This window comes from Bos grunniens, chromosome 11, assembly GCF_055505025.1.
Source record: "Bos grunniens cultivar Pamir isolate PY7600 chromosome 11, Bosgru_T2T1.0, whole genome shotgun sequence".
In the NCBI taxonomy this organism is placed as follows: Eukaryota; Metazoa; Chordata; class Mammalia; order Artiodactyla; family Bovidae; genus Bos; species Bos grunniens.
In genome coordinates, this window is record NC_141175.1 from 98,344,459 (window position 1) to 98,370,238 (window position 25,780).

Sequence of the window (25,780 nt, forward strand, 5' to 3'; positions counted from 1 at the left end):
TTCAGAGCTGAGATCCACCCATCTCCACTCTGCTTTGCTGTTTTCACTCCTCCCTTTCAGACCCGAGGGCAGCGAATCAATTATCAGTGATGTAGGTGGATGTACGTATATATGGAAGTGTTTCAAAGTAGATAAAAACAAAACTCCCCAAATCATACAGAACAGGGTGAAACAAAATATGAATCTGTGATCAACTACTGTATAGAAGGGGAAAAAACTCAAAACATGCAAAAGAAAATAAAACATTGGAAATTTCCCAATAAAAAATTCCGAACACGTTTGTTAAAATTTAAAAAAAATTTGCCTAACCAGGCTGTAACACCAGTGAAATTACTCTCACCAAGTCTCCCAGGCACCTGTGACTGACTTTCTTATTAGTTAATACAGTAGAGCAGTGGTTCTCAAACTCTGGGCGGGGGGGGGGCGTGTGAATCACCTGGAAGTCTGGTTAGCATTCAGAGGGTCAGTTCAGATTCAGGTGGTCCTGGGAGACTGCTGATTAACACAGCCACTAAGAAGAACCTACGGAGGTTCCTTAAGAAAAGAGGAATAAAACTACAATATGACCTAGGAATCCCCCTCCTGGACATACACCCTGAGAAAATCATAATTCAAAAAGACACATGCACCCCACATGTTCGTAGCAGCATTATTTAAAATAGCCAGGACGTGGAAGCAACCCCAATGTCCATAGACAGATGAATGAATAAAGAAGATGTAATACATACATATAATGGAAATATACAGCCATAAAAAGGACTGAATGGAGTCATTTGCAGTGATGTGGATGAACCCAGAGTCTGTCATACAAAGAAACATCGTGTACTAATATACATAAATGAAATCTAGAAAAATGGTACTGATGAACTCTTTGCAGGGAAGGAACAGAGAAACAGATGTCGAAAACAGACTTGTGGACACGGAGGGGTCGAGTGAGAGCGCAGCACGGACATATATACACTCCCAGGTGTAACACAGCCAGCTAGCGGGAAGCTGCTGAAGAGCGCAGAGAGCTCAGCTTGGTGCTCTGTGATGACCTCGAGGGTGGATGGAGGTGGGGGTGGGAGGCTCAAGAGGGAGTGGATATATGTGTTCATAGAGCTGACTCACTTTGTTGTACAGCAGAAACACATAGCATTGTAGAGCAATTATAAATTAATTTATAAATTATAAATTTATAATTATAAATTTTTAAAAGAACTTACATTTCTGGTGTCAGCTGCTGCTGCTGATCCTCATCTTTTTTCTCCTACTATTTACTCATTTTATTTGGCAGCACTGGGTCTTAGTTGCGGCACGTGGGATCTGATTCACTGACCAGGGATGGAACCCAGACCCCTGCGTTGGGAGCTGAGCTTTAGCCACTGATCACCAGGGAAGTCCCTCTAGACCTCACCTTACATAACTTAGCTGCAGGTGGCTCTGGGGACCTCTCCCTGGACCTCGGAACACCACACCTTTCTTGCTTTCTCTGCCATCTCCCCTTTTTAGTCTGCTGGTGTCCCTTGAGACTTAACCCTTGGCTTCTACTCTTTCACTAGAATCTTACCAAACAAATCCATTCGCTCTGAAGCCTTCGTCACCACCTACACTCAGAAGCCCCCAGACTGCAGCTCTGGCCTGATATATGTGAGCCTCACAAGGTCATAGTTCACCCTTGCATTGTGTGGTTCATTCAGAGTTGCATCTAGGTGACCCCAGAATGCCTAGCACATAGCACATGCTCCAAAAACATCTGTTACAACTTCCTGGGAGACATTTCTACCTACATATCCCACAAGCTAACTGGCAACTGAGATCAGGGGTATTCAGAGAGTTATATATCACAAAAGGATATTATATAAACCAGATTCTTCCCCCACCAATATCTCCAATGGCTCCATCGTCCACCAGTTTTGTGAGATCTAAGAAACCAAAGGGGCATCCTTGAATCTTCACAGGTCAAACACGTGTTGATTTTGCCTGCTAAGTTTCTTTCTTTGTTAAATATTTATTTATGTTATCTTTTCATGTGGGTCTTAGTGGCAGCACATGGACTCTCCATCTGCAGTGCATGGGTTCAGTAGTTGTGGCTCCTGGGTTTAGTCGCTCTGCCGCATGTGGGATCTTAGTTTCCTGATCAAGGATCAAACCCTTGGTCTTTGCGTTGCGAGGTGGATTCTTTACCACTGAACCATCAGAGAAGTTCCCTAAGTCTCTTTCAATCCTTGATTCCCATTGCCACTGCCTGGCTAGGCCACCGTGGTGTCTCGCTGAGATGCCACGGCAGTCACCCGGCCCCCATCCCTTCTGTAGTCTCCCCACCGCACAGCAGCCAGCTGACAATCAGATCTCATCCTCCATGCGTGTCCGGGCCTCCTCCCTGCCAGAAAACCACCACCACCCCTGCCCCGGCCTGAGTCTCCTGGTGGCCCTGCTGACCCCCTGGCTGTCTACACACTCCTCCCCCAGACTGTGCTCCAATCAGCCTCAATGAGTTTTTGTTCCTCAAACCCTCCACACTCTCTTCTTTCTGAACCATGATGTATGACCTTCCTGCCACTCGGAACAGACTTTCCTTTTCCTCTGACCACATTTTACTGATGACCTTGTGCTCATGTTTCAGTTCTCAACTTGAAGATTCACATCCTCCAAGAAGCCTTCCCTTTCCCCCTCAGGAAAAAAAAACAACAAAAACTAGGATATGGCCTGGAACGTTCTGTATCTGCATGCAGTGTCACCCCCGCTTATCTAAGTATCTGGTTTATCTGCCTGTCCATGGGGAGCTCCTGTCCATGCAGTGCTGGGCCCAGGGCTGGGACTCAGTCATAAATTTCTAAAAAAAAAAAATTATTTGTTTATTTAGATTTTTGGCTGTGCTGGGTCTTTGTTGCTGCATGGGCTTTCTCTAGCTGCGGCGAGTGGGAGCTCCTCTCTAGCTGTGGTGTGTGGGTTTCTCACTGCAGTGGCTTCTCTTGTTGCAAAGCATGCGCTCTAGGGAGCATGGGTTCCATAGTTGTGGCTCCTGGGCTTAGTTGCTCCTCGGCATGTGGAACCTTCCCAGACCAGGGACTGAACCAATGTCTCCTGTATTGGCAGGCAGATTCTTTACTACTAAGCCACCAAGGAAGTCTCCAGTCCTATTTGCTAAAGGAATAGGCCAACCAGATTTAATGTGAGATACTGAAAAGAAATCAATCTAAAAGGAAATCAGTCCTGAAATATTCACTGGAAGGACTGATGCTGAAGCTGAAGCTCCAACACTTTGGCCACCTGATGTGAAGAGCCGACTCATTGGAAAAGACCCTGATGCTGGAAAAGACTGAGGGCAGGAGGAGAAGGGGACAATGGAGGATGAGATGGTTGGATGGCATCACCGACTCAATGGACATGAGTTTCAGCAAGCTCTGGGAGATGGTGAAGGACAGGGAAGCCTGGCGTGCTGCAGTCCATGGGGTCACAAAGAGTTGGACACAACTGAGAGACTGAAACACACTGAAAGGAAATTATTTTTCTATGTTGGGAACAGCCAAAGAAGAAGTTATATCTGGAAAAGGACACAGAGGAACACTCATGGACCACAGAGATTTTCTATCTCTTACTCTGGGAGCAGGTTATGTGGGGGTCAACATAGGTAAAGTTTGAGCTGTGCAGTGAGTTAAGTGTATAAATGATACTTCAGTAAACAGAAAGAAGTTAGGGCTTCCCTGGTGACTCAGAATTCACCTGCCAATGCAGGAGACATGGGTTTGATCCCTGGTCTGGGAAGATCCCACCTGCTGTGGAGCAGCTGAGCCTGTGAGCCACAACTTCTGAAGCCCACACTCTAGAGCCTGTGCTCTACAAGAGATGCCACCGCAATGAGACGCTCAAGCACTGCCTCCAGAGAACAGCCGCCGCTGCCACAACCAGAGAAAAGCCCGCACAGCCATGCAGGCCCAGTGCAGCCACAAATAGATAATAAATAACAATCATCTTTAAAAAAGGAGTCCTGCTACCCTGACTTTTGGGGAAGAAAATTTCCAAGCATATCAAGATACGTAGGATTGTCTACTTTACGTCTAGTTGGGCGAGAACACAAAACCCAGATGTCCAAGGCTCATTTCTAACCAGTGGGCAAAAACAGAGGGGACTTAGCTGCTTATTTTCTGAAAGTCACTTTTCGTAAGGAGCCGGTTTTGTGGGGCTCACCTTGGGCTCCCTAACAGCCCTGATGGCTCCAGAGCCGCGTGCGTGCTTTGGTCTGATCTGTGGTCCCTTGGACCAAGGAAAGGCCAGTTTGAAACAGCAACGGAAACATTCTTGGGGCAGCGTGAGAAACTACACACATCCAGAGTAATGAGATCGAGATCTACCAACCGCCAAAAGCACTCTCCACACGTGATGGGACTCACTGCCTTCAGCCCACTTGGGTGACTTTTCTACAAAGGACCTCTTTTACCCCTATTCCTGGTTATTATTTTTGGAAAAGCTTCATTTTCCTCTTGTCTCCACTTACTGCTGGTATTTTCACACCCAAAAATTAAAAGAGAGAGAGAAAAAATTAAACTCCTGATTATCTAATTTAGTGAGGATATTACTTTATACTTGATCATCATCATCAACATCATCATCATCATCATTACCAAGTGAGGGGGAGTTTTTAATCAGACCTCTCCAGCACCAGAATTAGAAAAACCGAGAGCATCGAAGCCTGATTGCTACCTTAGTTAACCGGCCCCGGACAGATGACTGCAAGCCCCTCTGATCTCTGATTTGAGGAGCTCCGACGCTTTTTCAAAGTATTACCCGTGAAAAGGAAATAATCTGATAAAGTTGTCTTTACACCGGGGAAGAGGTGGGGGAAGCCGGGATGGGCGCAGGTCAGTGATGGTGATGGTGGTGATGGTGATGGTGCTGGTGCTGGTGACGCCGGCCCGGTCCTCTCCCGTTGCTTCATCACTGCCTGTCCTCTGCCTCCTGCGTCCCCGTGTGGCCTCTGCCCTGAGAAACACGGCCGACAGGACTCGCACCCAAGCCGCACGTCCGCAGGCGCAAGGCTGCGGCGCCCAGCGAAAGCGCACAGTGTCCCAGAGCGCGGCGGCTCGGCACCTCCCCCACGACCCCTGCGCCGCCTCCGCGCACCCCCGCGCCCCTCTCGGCGCCCTCTCGGCGGTGGCCCCTCCGCGCCCACCGCGCCCCGGCACCACCTGGCCGGGCGCGCACAGCCCGAGCTCCGGACAACCGGGCTGGCCCGCATCCCCCGCAGGGAGTGCCCCCGACCCGGGCCCGCTCCCTGCCGAGCCCCCCCCGCCCGGCCACCGGTCACTTACGCCTGCGCTGGGCCCTCCGCCCGGCTGCCCCGAGACAAAGGCTGCGCGGCCGCTGCGCCGCCGGCTGCTCCCAGAGCCTCGGCCGCCCGGGACCCGGAGGAGGATGGGGCGGAGGAGACGGGGAGGAGGGGAAGGGATCGCAGGGGAGGGGCCTCCGCACCACCGGCCTCCCGGCTGGGGCTGCGAAACCCAAGCCCTTCTCCCCGGCCCGCCGCGCTCCCGGGTCCTCGGCCTAAACCTCCCCCAGGGACCAGGGTACCGCCCCTCGGGGGGCGGAGTGAGAGGAAGAGGATGGAGGGAGATGAGTGTGTGTGTCTGTGTGTTTTCCTCCTTCCCAATCACGAGTCTCTCCATCCACCCCCGCGTCCCCAGCCAGCTTTGGAAAATGCCGGCCTCTGCTTCACCTGGGCAATCCTGGAGGCGCTCCCGACCCACGCCCCTTCACTGCCCGCGCCTCTTCCAAGAGGGACGTCAGCCCATTTCAGGGAGAGCAAAACCGAGGCCAGGAGGGGCTCGCTGCGGGGGAGGAGGAGGGCGCCACCTCTTTAAGAGCGGGACCCACCTTTTACCCGTTTTCCTTCCGAAAGCGTGGCACCTGTCGGACAGACAGACCGGCAAGGTGCAGGGTGGCGACTGAACTTGCCCTCTCTGGGAGAAGTTACACTTCCGCCTGGCTGAGTGATTTGCATCTTGTTATGAAGAGTAGCTGGGATTTATTTTTATTTTTTAAACTTTTTTATTACGGCATTTTAAAAATCAAAAGTAGAAAAAATTGTAGCCTGAACCCAGGAGTGCTCAGCTCCAGCCTGAAAGATTGTCAACATTTTCTTTCTTCTTTGATCTGCTCCCCACTCCCCCAGGCTAACTAAAGACTTTAAAAAACCATGATCACAATATCATTATCCTATGTTACAAAATTAAGAATAACTTCTTAATATCATCTGACTATGATTTATTGACAGCTGACTGTTGTCATCTGCCTGGTCTGTTCCGGCGCTTTACCTGTGCGGCTCAGCCTCGGTGGGCCCTGACTTTCGCTAAAGCTGGTGGTGGACAGGCGGTGAGCTGGCAGTTACCTGCCTGCGATAGTTTGTGGAGCAGGAATTAGAGAACAGTGACCCCCTCCCAGGCCCAGACACTCCTTTCTGGGCCTGAACGCCTTGAGAATTTTGATTGAAGGCCATCCTTCCAGAAAAAAGGCACACAAAGAATTTTTATTTAAATTCCAGGAGTTTCACACTTATTAAATAGATAAATAACAAGGACCTAAAGGATGAGATGGTTGGATGGCATCTTATCTCAGGCGAGAATACTGGAGTGGGTTGCCATTTCATTCTCCAGGGGATCTTCCCGACCCAGGGATCAAACCTGCGTCTCCTGCATTGGCAGGCAGATTTTTTACCATCGAGCCACTGGGGAAGCCCAACGAACAATATCAGCGTCACCCAGACACCTGTCCGTCATCCACTAGATGGGTGCAAGGGGTGCCTCGTGTAGCGTGCACACAGATCACAGGCCCCCCTCCCAAGAGGTTTCGGCCCAAGCCAGGACCTCCCAGCCATTAGCTTGGGCAACTCACACCTGTGCACTTCCCCAAACCCTTCCTGGGGGCAGGACAGGGCCGGAGGGGGAAGGAATGTGCCCTGGGCTGGGGTGTCCCAGTCTCCCCGATTGTGACCGCTTGACCTTGCCTCTTCTCCTCCTGGTTGCTCTGAATCTGCCGCCCTGAGTGGGAAGGCTCCTCTCCTCTCTCTATTCTCCCCCTCCCTTCCCCCACTCATGACTTCCTGTTTTCTTTTCCTATCTCACAATCCGGATTGTACTGGTTTTTAAAACCATTTGATGTACTTTGCTTGTATCAATGAGGGACGATGTAGGTGAATAAAACCAAGATTAAAGTTTTTGTGGAGTGAGATGGACTAGTGACACTCAGCGTCCAATTCTACTCAGGGGAGAGCAGCCCAACAGGAAGACTTCAGTGGAGAATATCTGAGGGATATTCAGGTCTATGGGTCTTCTCGGGAATAAATTTACCAAAGGCTCCCAAGGTAACCCTTCCAATGAGCTGACTTATTAGAAAAGACCCTGATGCTGGGAAGGATTGAAGGCAGGAGAAGGGGGCGACAGAGGATGAGATGGTTAGCAATACCAACTCAAGGGACATGGATTTGAGCAAACTCCGGGACATAGTGAAGGACAGGGAAGCCTGGAGTGCTGCAGTCCAGCATGCAAAAGACATGACTCAGTGATTGAACAACTACCACCCAAGGTAACATGGAGTGTTGCCGGCATCTACTAGACATGACTCAGTGACTGAACAACTACCACCCAAGGTAACATGGAGTGTTGCCGGCATCTACTTGTTCTTTGGGGGACAGTCTGACACTCTGTGCCAGCTCTAAGGAAGAACTATTAAAATGACAAAGAGCCTTAGTCGTGGTAAAGAAATAGGGTTTGGTTTAGCTAAACGGAAGACCATGCAGTTGTGAAAGGACAACTCTTGGCGATGAATGGATTTCACAACCCTAATGATCAGTTCACAGAAGATTAATAGAAGGAGAGCTGTATGTTATCGGGGCGTCCAGCTGTCAAGAAATGGGAAACTTATTGACACTGAAGGTAAGCTCAGATAAAAGGCACTCCATCCAAATGGAGAGAAAATACTTGAAAATAAGCCTAATGTTAGCAATTAAATGAAGGCAGTAAATACATCTGTGGTTCCAGCCCATTGACTGTTATAGAGACCACAGATCATCATAATGAGCCGCAGATGATTAACCACCAAGTGCTCCGTGCATCACAGGAACCTGAACCCTCACGCTCCTACATCAGAGGAAATCGGCTGTCCTGACAAGGGAGCTTTCACACCTTAGCTGGAAACTAAGAAAGTTGAGATGATCATACAGGGTGAGGTGTGGTCTGCACCCCACCCACTGAATCTGGATGGGCTTGGGGTGGCTTCGGCCAACAGAGAACGGAGGAAGGGTCCAGTGGGGTCTCCTGGGACCAGATCGTCAGAGGCATGTAGCCTCCATCTGGGTCATTTGGAGCATTCACCCTCCAGTGCTCCCTCTTGGGATAAGCCCATTCAGAACATGGCTATCCAGCTGGGAGAAGTCTGAGCCACATGGAAAGGTCACGAGGGGTGCCCAGATCAGCAGTCCCAGACTTTGAGCCCTCCCTCCCAGCCCAGTTGCCTCCCAGAGATGCTGGGGCCCAGCCTTCAAGCTCTCTTCCTCCCTGTGTGTCTCTTTCTCCCTTCTTTTTCCTTCTTGTCTTTCCTTTTCCCTTCTCTAGTAATTATTGTAAGACCCAACCCCTCTCTGATATATAACCAATGATGTCAGCTTCCTGCCAGCATCCTCCAGTTCTTTCCTGGTGATAAAATCCCAGCAGAAACCTTTGCCACACATAAACCTTTGCAGTTTCTAGAACAGCAGGTGTGAGGGGGAGAGGAAAGCTGGGGAGGACCTTGGTGCCAGCCAGGGGATGCTGGTGTACCATCAGGACAAGGGTCTCAGTGTGGATGACAAGGGTAGGGGGGCGGGACGGAGGGGCTGGCCCGGAGCAACTCCTCACACCCTGTTTGCACAGGTGTTGGCTTTACTCTGCGGGACAGGCTGGTTATAAACACAGGTAATACGGCGGACAGACTACTCCAGGACAGCCCCGTGACGCCAACCCCCGCCCCCAGGGGTAGAATCTGCTCTCCTGACTGTGGGGGACTGGTGCAAACAACTGAACCTCAGTTTGGACAGGAAGGAAAGAAAGATGTGTGATCTTTGTGGCGAAGCTCCCGCCACGGAGCTCAGAGCACGTGCGGTACCTGCTGTCAGGTGAACAGCAGGTTTGGGGGCGCAGAGCATCGGGATGCCCAGGAAGCCAGAAGAGGGTGGGCTGGGAAGCTCTGTCTGTCTGGAATCCTGCCCGCCCAACTTCCGGGCTGTCAATGTGCTCAGGAATGTGGTCGGGACCCAGCGAGGCAGCTCGCACTTTGCCGGTTAGATGCTCGTCCTGTGACTTGGTTATTTTGTCTGAATCGAATCCCCAGAATATTAAACACACGCATAATCAAATGTAAGTAAAAGCTCACATTTGAAAGTCAAATATAAAGAGTTTCTGCATTTGTATCATTTTGCATTATCCAGGCTTCTGCTTTCATCCGTGGGAATGAATAAATAAGAGTTGTCTGAGACCGAAATAATTTTCTGGGCAAAGCAGAATGAATGTGTTAAAATGAAGGGGGAAAAAAAAGAAAAAAAAAACACCAAGCCTCTGAAAATGAAGAGATTTTCACCCAAGATGGAGATAGGAGAGATGGAATCTGCCTGTTACTTTCAATTTTGATCATCCAGCCTTTTGTCATCAGTGTAATGATAAGGCTGCAGAGAACATCTCGAAGGGAAGATGAGGCCAAAACAGCCCCGGACCTGAACCTTGGGAAACAGTAGTCTCCAAGCAGCTCCCCTCAAGGTTCTTATGAAAACCAAATTTTGCTTGATAATTAATATGTTCAGAGGAAGCCTGAGAAAGCCACTTCTCACTTAAGACCCTAAGTTAGCTGGATGTTAATTCAAATAGAGGAGATTCTGCAGTTCGTGTCCTCGTTCCATTTTTAGAAGAGTACTGGCTCAGCAGACCTGCAATGTGAGAGATCTGGGTTCAGTCCCTGGGTCAGGAAGATCCCCTAGAGGAGGGCAGGGCAACCCACTCCAGTATTCTTGCCTGGGAAATCCCATGGACAGAGCAGTCTGGTGGCCTACAATCCATGGGGTCACAAAGATTCAGACGAGCCTGAGCGACTGAGCATGCACGCACATAGACCTTTTCTAGCTCAAGGCATCTTGGAAGCCTTCTAAACTGGGGAGAGATAAATTATTAAAAGGGCTTCCCAAGTGGCTCAGCAGTAAAGAATCTGCCTGCCAATGCAGGAGATGAGTGTTTGATCCCAGGGTTGGGACGATCCCCTGGAGAAAGAAATGGCCACTCACTCCAGTATTCTTGCCTGGAGGGTCCCATGGACAGAGGAGCCTGGTGGGCCACAGTCCATGGGGCCACAGAGAGTTGGATACTACTGAAGGGACTACAAAACAACAACAAATTATTAGAAAACTGTTTATCTTCTGACAACTTGGTATCTCTCATCTTGGCTTATCTAAGAAGCCCTATTTGTATTTTCAAAACTGGCTTTTTCAATAACATTTATGTAAGAACTAGTTCTATTTTACATTGCACAGGCATCTCCCCTTGTCAAAGACAACAGGTACTTTGATTAGTGAAATGGAATCCGTGGGTTGAAATAGCATTTCTACGTGGGCCACCTGGATTTCTGCTGCTTCTCTGAACACGGAAGGTCACTTCTTATTGTGGGACACAACATCCGTTCAGGCGTGTGCAGCTGAACGGATAATTCTCCCCGGGGACACTGCGTGCCGTCACTGTGGAGACCAAGAAAGAGAACTCCACCAGCACCCAAAGGCCCCGCTGGCTCCCCACCCACAGCCCCAGACTTCACCTGCAGCCTCCACGTGCTTTCCTTTTCTTTTCTATAATTGACTTATTCACTGTTGGCTGTGTGGGTCTTCGTTGCTGCTAAGGCTTTTTGAGTTGTGGTGAGAGGCAGCTCCTCTCTGTTTCGGTGTGTGGGCGGGCTTCTCTTGTTGCATAGCATGGCCTCAAGGGCACGCAGGCTTTAGTAGTTGTGGCCCGTGGGATTAATTGGTCTGAGGCATGTGGAATCTCCCTAGACCAGGGATCGAACCCGTGTCCCCTGCACTGGCAGGCGGATTCCCATCCACTGGGCCACCAGGGAAGTCTCATAGGTTTCTCAAGAGGCAGGTCAGGTGGTCTGGTATTCCCATCTCTTTCAGAATTTTCCACAGTTTATTGTGATCCACACAGTGTGTATACATGTATGATATTAAAGATTCAGAACCTTTCTCAAGAGATCAAATTGCCAACATCCTCTGGATCATGGAAAAAGCAAGAGAGTTCCAGAAAAACATCTATTTCTGCTTTATTGACTATGCCAAAGCCTTTGACTGTGTGGATCACAATAAACTGTGGAAAATTCTGAAAGAGATGGGAATACCAGACCACCTGACCTGCCTCTTGAGAAATCTGTATGCAGGTCAAGAAGCAACAGTTAGAACTGGACATGGAACAAGAGACTGGTTCCAAATTGGGAAAGGAGTATATCAAGGCTGTATATTGTCACCCTGCTTATTTAACTTATATGCAGAGTACATTATGAGAAATACTGGGCTGGATGAAGCAAAAGCTGGAATCAAGATTGCTCGGAGAAATTATCAATAACCTCAGATATGCAGATGACACCACCCTTATAACAAAAACCAAAAAAGAACTAAAGAGCCTCTTGATGAAAGTGAAAGAGGAGAGTGGAAAAGTTGGCTTAAAGCTCAACATTCAGAAAACGAAGATCATGGCATCCGGTCCCATTACTTCATGGCATCCAGTCCCATCACTTCACGGCAGATGGATGGGAAAACAATGGAAAGAGTGACAAACTTTATTTTGGGGGCTCCAAAATCATTGCAGATGGTGAGTGCAGCCATGAAATTAAAAGATGCTTGCTCCTTGGAAGAAAAGCTTTGAGCAACCTAGACAGCATATTCAAAAGCAGAGACATTACTTTGTTGACAAAGGTCTGTCTAGTCAAAGCTATAGTTTTTCCAGTAGTCATGTAGGGATGTGAGAGTTGGACCATAAAGAAGGCTGAACGCTGAAGAATTGATGCTTTTGAACGGTGGTATTGGAGAAGACTCTTGAGAGTCCCTTGGATTGCAAGGAGATCCAACCAGTCCATTCTAAAGGAAATCAGTCCTGAATATTCATTGGAAGGACTGATGCTGAAGCTGAAACTCCAATACTTTGGCCACCTGATGTGAAGAACCGACTCATGTGAAAAGACCCTGATGCTGGGAAAGATTGAAGGCAGGAGAAGGGGACGACAGATGATGAGATAGTGGGATGGCATCACCAACTCGATGGACATGAGTTTGAGCAAGCTCGGGGAGTTGGTGATGGACAGGGAAGCCTGTATAGCGCAGTCCATGGGTTGCAGAGTTGGACATGACTGAGCGACTAAACTGTATAGATGCTGGCACAAGGCCACCCAAGGTCACCACCTACATTCTGTGCCTTGGACACACCAGCGGCTTCTCCAACAAGTCCTGATTCATTTTTAGTACAAAATAGTATTTAGAAATCAGGTTGAGTACGGTTGTGCGCACAGCTGTGAGCAGCGGCTGTGTTGGCAAGCACCGTTTCCAGTGGATCATTTTCTGAAAAGATGAGTTCCTGTCTTAGCACTGCAGGTCACCTGGCCTCCTGGCCCTGGTGCAGGAAACACCAGCATTACCCCTCAATCACTGAGAACCGCCCCCCCCAAAGGCCTCCCCCGCATTTTCCATCCTGGAAAGAGCCACTGGTCCATACCACTTTCACCATCAAATGCACCTGTGATCCGCATCTGCGCTCTGCCTCCCTCCAGTCTAACAGAAGAAGGGAGCTTTCTCCTGTCTGCGGTTACAGCCTCCTCTGTCCTCACTTCCCTGGCTTCCCCAGGGCTTCTCTCCTCCATGTCACCCCCTTTCCTAACATCTTCTTCTCTTTCCCCCCTTCACTTCCTTCCCCACCTACACTTCCTCCATCTTCACTTCCTCCCCGCACCTTCACTTCCTTTTGCCATTATGGAAACACAAATTAAATCTACACTGAAACAACACAGAATGGCTAAAACAAAAACCAGTGACAACATCGAATGCAGAGACGTTGGACCTCTCACACCTGGCTAGAGGGAACGTAAAATGGTTCAGTCCCCCAGCCAATAGTTCAGTCGTGTCCGACTCTTTCCAACCCCATGGACTGTAGCCCGCCAGGCTCCTCTGTCCATGGGATTCTCCAGGCAAGAATACTGTAGTGGGTTGCCATTCCCTTCTCCAGGGGATCTTCCCAACCCAGGATCGAACCCACATCTTCTGCATTGGTAGGTGGATTCTTTACCACTCTGCCACCAGGGAAGCCTCTAACAGTTCAGCAGTTTCTCATAAAACCAAATAGACAGTGACCATGTGACCCGCACGCTTGGGTCTCTGTTCAGAGAAATGAAGATTTGAAAGTGAAAGTGATGTCACTCAGTCATGTCCAACTCTTTGCGACTCCATAGACTGTAGCCTACCAGGCTCCTCTGTCCATGGGATTTTCCAGGCAAGAGTACTGGAGTGGGCTACCATTTCCTTCTCCAAAGAAGACTTAGGTTCACACAAAAATACGTACCTAGAGGCTCACAACAGTTTTGTTTGACCTCAGACTGGAGGAAAGACTCCAGTTAAAACTGGAGTTTCAAGTTAGGGAAACAATTAAAAATTAGCCATATTCACCATTACGTGCAAAAATAGCCTCCCCCACACACAACAAAATAAAGTCAGTAGCGTAAAAATGCCTTTTATGAGCTCTTTCCTGCTTTGTAGTTGATGCAAACCAGCGGGTGATCAGGGAAAGTTCTTGTGTGATGAAAGGGGAAGTTTTCCATTTAATGTATTCATGTTCCAGGACTTTCTAACCCCTGAACAAAGTTTTGAGACATGAGAGGAGGGGGACATCCCTCCAATTTAAATGCAGAGGTGCTGCCGGACTTGCTAGGAGCCGCATGCTTCCTTCTTGATAACATCCTGACGCCTCTCATCATATAGATGAATCGGCAGGAATTAACACTCAGCTTTATTTCTTGCCTTTCTCATTAGAAAAACCCATAAACTTTACCTGTTACTTATGCTAATGTTTTTCAACAAATTTGCTGTCTTATTTGCATAGTATCAGAATATTGCTTGAAATCTTGCATTCGTCTTAATTTCAAGCTCAGAGACACGTGAGCACCAGGATGAGCTAAAACCTCCGGGACTCCACACTTGGTACTCCATCGCATGCAGACAGCATTTTGTTTCTCCATTATCTGTTGATGGGCACTTGGGTTGTGACCACTTTCTGTAAATTTTAGAACCGATACGACAGCCTGGAGAGAGGGGTGAGGCCCCACTGCACTGCCCCACGAGCCATCCATCCTACCTGGGGGACACTGATGGTTAGGAACTGGGTCAACAAAGAGGAGACAGCTGATACTTACAGAGAAGTGGCAGGAGGACACAGGCTCCAAGGTGAAAGAAAGTGTCTAGAAGGATGAGATCCAGGCCTCACAGAGACCAAGTGAAAGGGCCTCTGCAGTTAACACCCTGGTGATACTGGAAAAAGCCAGTCCCCCATGTGGTGGAAGCATCCTGGGCCAGGGCCTGGCAGAGCAGGGTGTGTGTGGGGTGTGGAAGGATATGGACAGGCACCAGGAGGAGGGGAAGTGGGCGGGGGCTGTGGGGGGTGGCCCTGGGGAGCAACAGGCACACTCCCACCAAGGAAAGGAGCTGTGCAGACCTCCTGGGTCTGGGAGACCAGAGGACAGGCTGACCAGACAAGACTCACTCTCAGCAGAGGAACACCTGAGAACAGAATGGAGCTGAAGGAACAGCTGGCTGTCCGTGTCCACCAGGCAGAGCCCATGGGAAAGCCGGAGTCTTTGAAAAAGGGAATGGTCAGTGTTGACCTTGGCCATGGGGCTGGCACATGCACCCCAGAAACGGCAGGGTGCTCTGGGGATAAAGTCACAATTCATGCCATTGACCTGATAAAGGTAGTTCAGGGCACTGACCCTGAGGGTGTGCTTAGTTGCTCAGTCATGTCTGACTCTTTGCAACCCCATAGACTGTAGCCCACCAGGGTCCTCTGTCCCTGGGGATCCTCCAGGCAAGAATACTGGAGTGGGTTGCCACGTCCTCCTTCAGGGGATCCTCCCAACCCAGGGATTGAACCCAGGTCTCCTGTATTGCAGGCGATTATTTACCATCTGAGCCACGAGGATGTGCTTGTATTTTTCCACAGGACGCAGGTTGCCACGTCCTCCTTCAGGGGATCCTCCCAACCCAGGGATTGAACCCAGGTCTCCTGTATTGCAGGCGATTATTTACCATCTGAGCCACCAGGGAAGCCAGGCCCTAAGGGTAAATGAAAGAAAAAACAGACATGCAAGAATGCTGGCGACACATTATTTACAGGATCATTTTTAACAAGCCCACGTGACCAACAGTATGGAAACTAGCTAAGTCCATGAGGGAGCATATGCTCAGTAGATGGACTATTATGAGGTCATTAAAATGATAATTATGAAGTTCAGAGTGGTTACGATAGTAAATGAAAGTCTGTTTTAAAATCGTATGTATGCTGCAGTTACAACTACAGAAAATATGCTTTCATGTGAAAATATGCAAAATAGAACTCCTGAAAATGCTACTAGCTGTCAGTTGGGGATCATGGTAAGATTTATTATTCTTGTTCAATCACTAAGTCATGTCTGACTGCTTCCAACTCCAAAGACTATAGCCTACCAGGCTTCTCTGTCCATGGGATTTCCAAGGCAAGAACACTGGAGTGGGTTACCATTTCCCCTACAGGGGATCTTCCTGACCTGGGAATCAAACCTGCATCTCCTGAGTCTCTTGCATTGGTAGATGGGTTCTTTACCACCAAGCCACCTGGGAAGCCCGGATGGGTTTTTCTCTTTCTCCATTTGGTAAATTCACTTTGAATCTGAGTGCTGCCAGTGCTGGTTAGAACAACAGAAAAGCAGCTTTATATCTTATTAGTTCTCAGCCTATTGGAAAGAGCTGCTGCTGCTGCTAAGTCACTTTAGTGTGTCCGACTCTGTGTGACCAATGGCAACCCACTCCAGTACTCTTGCCTGGAAAATCCCATGGATGGAGGAGCCTGGTGGGTTGCAGTCCATGGGGTCGCTAGGAGTTGGACACGACTGAGTGACTTCCCTTTCACTTTTCACTTTCATACATTGGAGAAGGAAATGGCAACCCACTCCAGTGTTCTTGCCTGGAGAATCCCAGGGACGGGGGAGCTGGTGGGCTGCCGTCTATGGGGTCATGGCTGAATTCTTCCCCGCGGTCCTCTGACAGTACGGAGGTCTAAGGAGACGGCATTTCTGTGACACATCTGCCTTGGATGGGGGAGGCTGAGTGTTTCCAGCCAGGGCTGTCTCCTTCCCCAGTGCAGCCCGGGTCAGCCCGCAGGCACCTGGATGCTTCTGGCAGAAAACACGCTGATTAAACTCCTGCCACTCTCCATCCACGTGTCCTGCCAGGATGGATTGTGGGCGGAGGGCAGGGAAGTGGAGAGATGGCCATCCTGGCCAAGTCCCTGGAGCTTCCGAGCCCCGGGGGCATGTCCCTGGGTGGGGTCTCATCCACCCCCACCCCTCCCACCTGAGACTCAGGATGAATCACCATCCTAAATGGGTTGGTGCTGTGTCTCAGTCTTGTAACACTTGCCTTCCACTATTTTGAGTTAAATTCTCTCCACTTTTCTTTTTTTTGTAAACTAGCATTTAGACAGTTTATTAATATTAAAAACGCTGATGTAAATGTATATTTTGAAATAGCAACTCAACATCTCAGGGGAGCCACGCTGTCCTGGGGGTGGCAGCTGGAGGAGGCAGCTGGGGCATCCAGCCTTCCCTCTGCTGGAAACTTCCTTCTCTGCAGGATGCTGTGGCCAAGTCCTGCGAAGGCAGATCTTGGTTGTCTCCAACAATCCACCTCTTGGAAAAGGACCCAGTTTATCCTCATCACAAAAATAATTTATTTGTCACTATGTGCGGCAACAGAGAAGGCAATGGCACCCCACTCCAGTAGTCTTGCCTGGAAAATCCCATGGACAGAGGAGCCTGGTAGGCTGCAGTCCATGGGGTCGCTAGAGTCAGACACGACTGAGCAACTTCACTTTCACTTTTCACTTTCATGCATTGGAGAAGGAAATGGCAACCCACTCCAGTATTCTTGCCTGGAGAATCCCAGGGACGGGGGAGCCTGGTGGGCTGCCATCTATGGAGTCCCACAGAGTCGGACATGACTGAAGTGACTTAGCAGCAGCAGCAGCAGCAGCAGCAGCAACATATGGGAACTCAACCTCTTATGGTGATCCTTTTGCAATACAGGCAGACCTTGGATGTGCTGTGGGTTTGCTTCCAGACCTCCACGGGTACAGCAAATATCACAATAAAGTGAGTCACATGAAATGTTTGGTTTCCCAGTGCATAAAAGTCACATTTATGCTATACTATAGTCTATTAAGTGTAGTATCATGTCTAAGAAATGTACAAACCTTAATTAAAAACATTTTATTGTTAAAAAACACTAACCATCATCTGAGCCCTCAGTGAGTCTTATTTTTTTTTTCTCAGACCCATTGGAGGAGTCACTATCAATGGTGGCTATAGCCTTAAAAAATGTTTTTCATAAATAATGACTTGAAAGTTGAAATTACTCTTTGAGTAATTTCATGGACCGCAGGATGGATGCTGTGCTAGCCGGCATGAAAACAACTTTAATCTCATTGTCTCCATCAGAGATACTCTTGGGTCACTCTCAGTAAGCAGTATTATTCTGAAAGAAACTCAAACAAAATTATTTATTTATTCATTTTATTTTGGGGTCTTCACTGCTGCGAGAGTTTTCCCTAGTTGTGGCGAGCTGGGGTAACTCTCTAGTTGTCATCCACAGGCTTCCCATTGCAGTGAGCTCTCTCGTTGCAGAGCACAGGCTCCGGGGTGCATGGGCTTCAGTGGCTGCGGCTCCCAGGCTCTGGAGCACAGGCTTGATAGTTGTGACTCTTGGGCTGAGTTGCTTCGAGGCAAGAATGTCTTATCGTCTGTGTGTGTTCACGGGAGCACTTTTCATTTTCTCTAAGGACCTTTCCTTTGCATCCACTAGCAGGCTGTTTGGCACAAGAATGTTAGCTGTCAGCCTGCCGTGGCTTTTGATGTGCTTTCTTCATTAAGCTTAATCATTTTTGGCATTTTTTTTAAGACGTATTTATTTATTTTTGGCTGCACTGGGTCTTTGTTGCTGCGTGCAGGCTTTCTCTAGTTGCGGCGAGCGGGGGTTCTTCGACTCGGTGTGTGGGCCTCATGGCAGTGGCTTCTCTTGCTGCAGAGCGCAGGCTCTAGAGCTCGGGTCAGCTGTTGAGGCACATCGGGTTAGTTGCTCAGCGGCAGGTGGGATCTTCCGGGGTCAGGGATTGAACCCATGTCTCCTGCATTGGCAGGAGGATTCTCAACCACTGGACCACCAGGAAAGCCCCATTTCTAAATTTTTATTTCAAGTGAGAGAGACGTGGATCTTCCTTTCACTTGAACACTAGAGGCCACTGCAGAGCTATCAATTGGCCTAATTTCAATATTGTGTCTCTGAAAAGGTGGAGGCCCAAGGAGGAGAGAGATCAGTAATGGCTGGTCAGTGGAGCAGTCACAACACACACACGTTAATCAATGAAGTTCCTGTCTTTTGTGGGTATGGCCCATGGCAGCCCAAAACAATTACAGTACAAAAACGTCAAAGGTTACTGATCACATGTCACCCTAGCAAATTTAATAATAATGAAAATGTTGGAAACATCAAGAGAATTACCAAAACAGGACACAGAAACACAAAGAGAGGAGATGCTTTTGGGAAATGGCACTGACAGCCTTGCTCAACACGGGTTTGCCACAAACCTTCCATTTGTAAAAAAAAAAAAAAAATGCAGTATCTGGGAAGCACAGTAAAATAATGAAGTATGCCTGTGTGCAAATATCAAATCATTATGTTGCACACCTAAAACTAATATAGTAAAAAGGAATCAATTTTATAAGTGAGATAATTATATATTCAAATGTAAGCATATGAAAATATATCAGAATTTAGTTTCATCTGCAACGGATGGATCTGAAAATATAATTAATACACCTGTTTCCAAGGGCCTTAGAACATCCATGGATCACCTAGGTGAACCTGGGGAGGAGCCGGGGAATCCACCCCTTGACCTCACCGCATGGAGTTGCTTATTCTGTTGTAAACTACTCCACCTTGTGGTTAAACAAAGGTACTGCTCGCTAAAAATCTGGACACGTCACGGTGAAAAATCACTATTTTATGTGATAGAAGTTATGAATGAGCTTTAAAAAGTTCAAACCACACATAAAAGGAGAAAGTGAAAAATTATCCATAATTTCACCGCCTAAAGATATCTAGACACAAGTAGATTCTATAAATCAAATACAGGCACATAATAAATTAATATCCTTTGATAGAAGAGAAATAGTCATCACTTGGCTTCTTCACTTTCAACGAATCAACGTCTCCAGATGATTCAGGAATGACAGCTGGTCAGGATTTGATCAGTTGGCATGTTGGAATAAAAACTCGGAACCCTGTCACCCAGCAATAAGGGAAGCCACCCCCTTGGTGCACCTCGGTGTCCCCGTCTGAGAAAGGGTCAGAGGTGTCAGAGGTTGCACCCCAGTGGGACCCCGCGTCTGGCCCCTGACCTCCTGGTTCCCGTGTAGGGAGCCTCTGGTTGGTGACCACTGGACCGAACGAGCCCCAGGCTCCCGCCCACTGGACGATGCTCCTTCCTCCCCAGTGGTACTCTCCTACCTGACGTCTCTCCAGGGCAAGGGGCCTGTGCTTCCATCTCATACCCTGGTTCCCACATGGATCCATGGTTCCCACATGCATTGGAAGTTTCATGGTTTCAATTTGCATCATCTTGAGAGAGAACCCCTGGTGCCGATGTGCGTGCGGGCCTCCAGCTTGCTCGGCATCTGTGTGCAGAGGTGCCTCCAGGGAGAGCCCCCCTGCGCCGTGTGACAGGCCACAGTTCACTGATGCCCTTGTCGCCCACCTGTGGGCAGCCAGGCCAGAGTGAAGGGAAGCCAGATCCAGGAGGGCCTGGAAGAGGGACCTCACCAGGAATCCAGCCAGCCTGGCGAGGTCAGCCCACCTCGGGACACGGGAACGCCCAGGGCACAGCGCCAGGCAGCAACAGTGGGCACCGACTTCCTGTCACTTCCTCAGGCAGGCGGCTGGTGTGCAGGGGGGCGACTGCCAGGAGCAGCTAGGGTGCAGTCTCTGGCCGCTGCCCTGTGGGCAGGACCCACCTCCTTCTCTGGGCAGTTTTGATGTTTCTGGTCAAATTGCTAGTCACAGTGGTTCTCTAGGAGTGGTTCTCTGAGACTGCCCCGTGTGTCACTTTGGTTCTGAGGGGTCCAAGGAGCCCTGGAATGCCAGGATTCTGCCCCATTTTTCAGGCCGGAAGGCAGAGGCTGTGGGGACAGAGGACAGTGGTCTCCTGAGCAGCTGTCACCCCAGGCTTTGAGCCGACCCGCCAGGTGAGGGCGGCCCATCTTTGGCTCCGAGTCATTATCTCAGTCGACATTTCCCAGCAGGGCCTAATTGCTGTCTAATTGTTTTCTCTGTTTGTTGTGTGTCTCTAATTAGACACACACTTACGGCTTGGAGGACAGGAACTCCATCAAGGGTTTTCTGCAACCCCTGTCCTGTGGGACCCCAAAGCGTCCCCAGTGAAGACGCCGCTGGCAGATGGACGATCCGGGTCAGACAGGCAGACGGGCCCAGCTCCTGAGTTACCTGAACCACCCACGACAGGTCGGCAGTGACAGCCCTCCCCGAGGTGGCCTGCTCACTCCCGCGCCCCCTGCGAGCCAGGTGCTGGGCAGGAAGCAGAGTCCACGGCCCGCGTCTAATGGAGGAGACAGGTGCACAGACCAGCACCGCACGCCACGCTTGGGCTGAGGATGGGCGGATGCGAGGGCAGGAGGGGTGCTGGGGCCAGCGGCTGGGCTGCTCATGGGCACCGGGCAGGGTGGCCGGGTGGAGGGTCAGAGCTGGACCTGGTGGCAGTGTCAGGGGTCGGCCACCCCGCTGGCGCTGTTGGGGAGCTGCAGGCCGGGCTGAGCCTGGGGCCAGGGGTGAGGGGCCCCAGACCACTCTGCACAGCCCTGAGGCGAGGGACCCAAGCCCGACTCTGGTGCCCAGGTCCCACCTCCGGGCACAGGACTGTCTGCCAGGTCTGTCCCCGCTCCACTACGGCTTCCGTGGGGGTGGCCTTCGGTCCCAAGTAGTCTGTGGGAAGAACCCCAAGGAACAAGCAAGCAAGACCCTGGATTGGGAGCTGAGCAGCAGCCCCTTTCCTGCCCTGCAGGACGTCCACCCAGCCCCTCCCTCAGGGGTCACATACCCCGGCAGCCTCCCAAGAAGACCCTCCTTTTCAGTGTCAAGTCCAAGTTTGGGGCTTCTGCAACCTGCAACTGAGGTCCTCACGTAACTGACCTGCAATATTCTGCTTCATTAATCACCATCATGAAAAACGCCCCTCCCACCACCTGCCCCTCACTTCAAGGTAGCATACTGAAATCACAGGGGAAAAATTTAAGCAATAGTGGGGAAGCTGCGAGGGAACAGTGATGATGGCATCTCCGGCAGAGAGGTTGATGGCAGGTGAGACTCAATCAGGAGAGCTCGGGTGAACCCCTCACTCTCCACATGGAGAGGAAGACCCCACACTACAAGGCTGGCTCCCCGGGCAGGTTTCAATCAGGTGTTGGGAAAATGAAAAAGGAGTAAATTTGCATTTCTCATGAGAAGTCTTCATAGAGGATCCAAAAGCGGTCCTAACTTTTGTGGAAGCTTTAAGCAGCCGTGATTTCGTGGGAAATGGCAACCCACTCCAGTATCATTGCCTGGAAAATCCCATGGTCAGAGGAACCTGGCAGGCTCTCATCCAAAGGATTGCAGAGTCGGATACGACTGAGCGACTAAGCATGCATGCAACAGGAATTTACCATTTTCATGAAGGGGTCTCCTCCCATGCTTTAAAGAAAATTTCCCAGAAGGAACCTGTCTGGCTGGTATTTATAATGTAGTAAGTAAATGTTTGATGAACAAAACTTGAATACAAAGAGGCACTAACACAGCAAGGCTATACTGTGACCCTCCGTGCTGCTACTGCAGGAACAGAGCCTGCAAGGCCGAGGCCCGGAGCAAAACCTAGGGTTTTTCATTAGCAGGTACGAGGAATCCAAGAGACCAGGAGCGACTGCTTGGAAGGCCTGGAGCAGGCGTGTGGTTACCGTCTCCAGGGACTGGCAAGCTTGGGCGAGGCCCCCAGAAGCTTAGAAACTCAAAGTTAAAGCAGGCCCTCGGTGCATTACATCATGACCCGTGAGTGTCTTCTGATTCTGATATCTAATTCTACCTATGGTTCCTTTTAAAAAACATCTGAATTTTATCACTTTGTTTAAAAAAACTAATGGCCTGAGTTGAAGGAACACAGTGATATGACTTTGAATTCCTTTTTTCCTACACTTTGCACCTCTATAGTAATTTATATTTTCTAAGAAATGACAGGAGAGAATTGACAAGATCTTGCTCAGTGCTGAAGCTCAGGAGTTTTTACAGCTTAGCACTCAAAAGACGACTGCCAATTTTTAATAATGAGTTTACTGTTTCTTATCCAAGGGTTTACATATAGTAAGGAAAATTTCTATATCCCAAGGCTGGTCACCAAAGGTGGCAGTATTTTTGTGAGATGTTGATTGTTATGGCTCCTTGATTACGTTTTTAAACTTTTTCTTTTTTTGGCTGTGTGGGGTCTTCATTGCAGGGCCTGGGATTCTCGAGTTGTAGTGTGCAGGCTTGGCAGGCCCCTAGATGTGTGGCCTCAGTTCCCCTATGAAGGACGAGGCCCGCGTCCCCTCCCTCCAGTGGAAGGCGGATTCTCTACCACTGGACCACCAGGGAAGCCCCTCGACAGTTAATTTGGTGTAAAGGGTCACAGCCTTCACGATAGAGGTGCCTGATGTCAGCATCATGCAAACGCGATGGGCTGACCTTCCCTTATAGATACTGAGAGGTCCTCCTGGCTGGCCACCTCCCTCGTGTATGCGGGCTACACACCCGTGTCTGTGGGGCTGCCAAGTGGGGTGTAGCCTGGATGTCCTAACAGACGTGGAAGCTCTGGGTCTGCAGCGTCCAGCTAGCTACTCCATCCAGAGCATCGTGCTTCTGTGTGTTCTGAGGGGCCAAGGCAATGAAGCATCCTTCATTTTCAAGGACACTGCCTGTTCACACCATGACTCCCCCCGCCCATCCAGACTGAGACCCCCGCACACACGTGGGTAACTGAACAATAGAGGATACGGGGGTCAGGGGCAGGTGGGTTTCCTGATGAGAATCACAACCCACGATGACCGGGCACCTACCGGGGCCCTGCGGGCCTGCGGACTGTCCTGATCCCCCAGTGCTTGTATCACATTTGGAAGGTAAAGTGGACACTCGTGTCCCCCCCTCCCAGGCAGGCAGAGATCACGCCCAGGGCCCTCAACCCCTGCTCCCCCTGGGCCAGGCCCTCTCACCACACTGTCCGCTGTATCCAGGGCTGCACACGAAGACCAGACTTACTGTCCTACACAAAACCCCAAACCCGCCTCACACCCGCGATTCCCAGTGTCACAGGGAGGGACCCCCAGGGCACCGTGTGAGCCCAGAGCCTCGGAACTGATTCATCCTGTGACTGCAAGTCCGTGTCCAACCTGGAGGGTACCGTGCTCCGTGAAATAAGCCAGACAGAGAAAGACAAACACTGCGTGGTACCACTTATACGTAGAATCTTAAAGAAAAAAAAACAAGTCAAACTCATAGAAACGGACAGAGGACTGGTGGCTGCCAGGGGCCCCGGGAGAGGCGGGCCTGTCGTCGTCGTCATCAGCGACTCGGCGGGGCTCCTGACAAAGACACTGCGCTGGCTCCATTCTTTTCGACAAGCATCTCATCCCTCAATTGTGAAAATTGTGTAGCTGTCTGGAAAATTGACAGCATGCGGAGGATGGAGTTCAAGTCTGTGCTGCTCTTAGGTCAGCAGTGTGGCTCCAGAGCTCAGATCCGTGGTCTGGGCCTTCCCATCTGAGAAAGGTCTCCTGGCTGGGTTTTGCTGAATGTTCCTTTCAGATCAAATACGCCAGGAGTCTGAGTTAGGCTTTGAAAACTCTCTTCTGAAAAAGTTTTAAAAGTGAAGCAGCAGAACAAAGCTAAAACATTTTAAGTAATTATTTTCAGAAGGCGACCTTCACAGCATCGCATCTTAGAGTACGTCATCTCACGAGGCAGCCGCCCAGCCGGCCCTGGTCTCCCGTGTGCCCCTCGCTTTCCCGCGAGGGACTCTCAGCGCTTCTTCCAGGTGAACTTCCTGCGGGCGCCCTCCTGGCCTGGCTTCTTACGCTCTCGGACACGGGGATCCGTGGTGAGCAGTCCAGCTGCAGCATAAGAAGAGACGCCTTTAGGAACCACGGAAGACGCAGGGAGGCAGTTGAGTCGCGTGAACCGACAGCTCCTGGGGTAAGAGGAAGCACCCAGGCCCACGGCCGACTCCCCGCCTCACATAAACCTCCAGACAGCAGCGTGCTTTCCCTCTTCGGGGCTATCTTCCTGATTTCTGGGACAAACACCAGGCACATTATTTGAGTCTGCTTGTCTTCTGCTCTGAGAGCTATGATCAATTCCTCTTTGGTTTTAAAACCTGTTCAACTAAGGACAAAGCTGTTCCTGTTTGGCATCACTAGTCACTGCAAGGAAAGCCGCCTGGCGCGCTTACCGTTACAGAAGCGCAAGTCTTACAGACACTGTGACTGTAAAGGTCTATACTGCCACACACTTCACCATCCAGGAGGTTTTTCTTTTCTACCTCTGGTCTCCATTATGTACAAGTAACATATGACTTCACGAACACATTTGAGAAAAGAAACTTACACTTTTTAATTTGTGTGACAATAGTATTTCTTGGGACTTTGTTTCAAGATCTAAAAAAAAAAAGTTTTAGAGTTGTGTTCTCAGCACAAGACTTCCATTCTGGGAGAGTAAAGTCGGTCTTGCTGGTGGCTTCCGCTCTCCCAGTCCTCAGGAGTGATTGCGAGTCACTCTCAGCCTCTGTCCCTGATGTGTTTATAAGTATTACACAGGCTGGAGCTTTTCACTGTTTTCTTCACTCCTCCAACACTAGCACTTCTTTTCACTGTGTGCCAGGCTCACATATTTTGTTAAGAGTACTTTTAATGCTGCTGCTGCTGCTAAGTCGCTTCAGTCGTGTCCGACTCTGTGAGACCCCATAGACAGCAGCCCACCAGGCTCCCCCATCCCTGGAATTCTCCAGGCAAGAACACTGGAGTGGGTTGCCATTTCCTTCTCCAATGCATGAAAGTGAAAAGTGAAAGTGAAGTTGCTCAGTCGTGTCTGACTCTTAGTGACCCCATGGACTGCAGCCCACAAGGCTGCTCCGTCCATGGGATTTTCCAGGCAAGAGTACTGGAGTGGGGTGCCATTGTACTTTTAATGGCCACACAGCAAAGGCAAAACTTCACTTAACCATATACCCATGGCTTTTGCACGTACTCGACTTAAAAGGTGTGGGAAAAAACAACGAGCTTGCATGGAAGGCAAACCAGACCTGTCTGAATTCTAGCTGAAAAGAAAAGTGCTGACGCTTTATTACTTTTCAGGGCTCACAGAAACTCAAACTAGCCGTAC

At 49.7% G+C, this 25,780-nt stretch overlaps 1 protein-coding gene across 2 annotated transcripts in view; it reads right to left on the reverse strand.

Moving 5' to 3' along the window:
- Window positions 1-11,804: 11,804 nt before the first annotated feature.
- The window catches only part of MRPS9 (mitochondrial ribosomal protein S9), a 49,860-nt gene continuing 35,884 nt past the window's right edge, over window positions 11,805-25,780 (reverse strand). The window contains exon 11 of one of the 2 annotated variants that reach the window (XM_086327765.1): window positions 11,805-15,352. In XM_086327765.1, the coding sequence (XP_086183891.1) occupies window positions 15,318-15,352 (35 nt within the window). In that variant the 3' untranslated portion in view covers window positions 11,805-15,317. Of the gene's footprint in view, window positions 15,353-23,844; window positions 24,514-25,780 lie in introns of those variants that run through there. The other variant, XM_086327764.1, reaches the window with a different exon arrangement.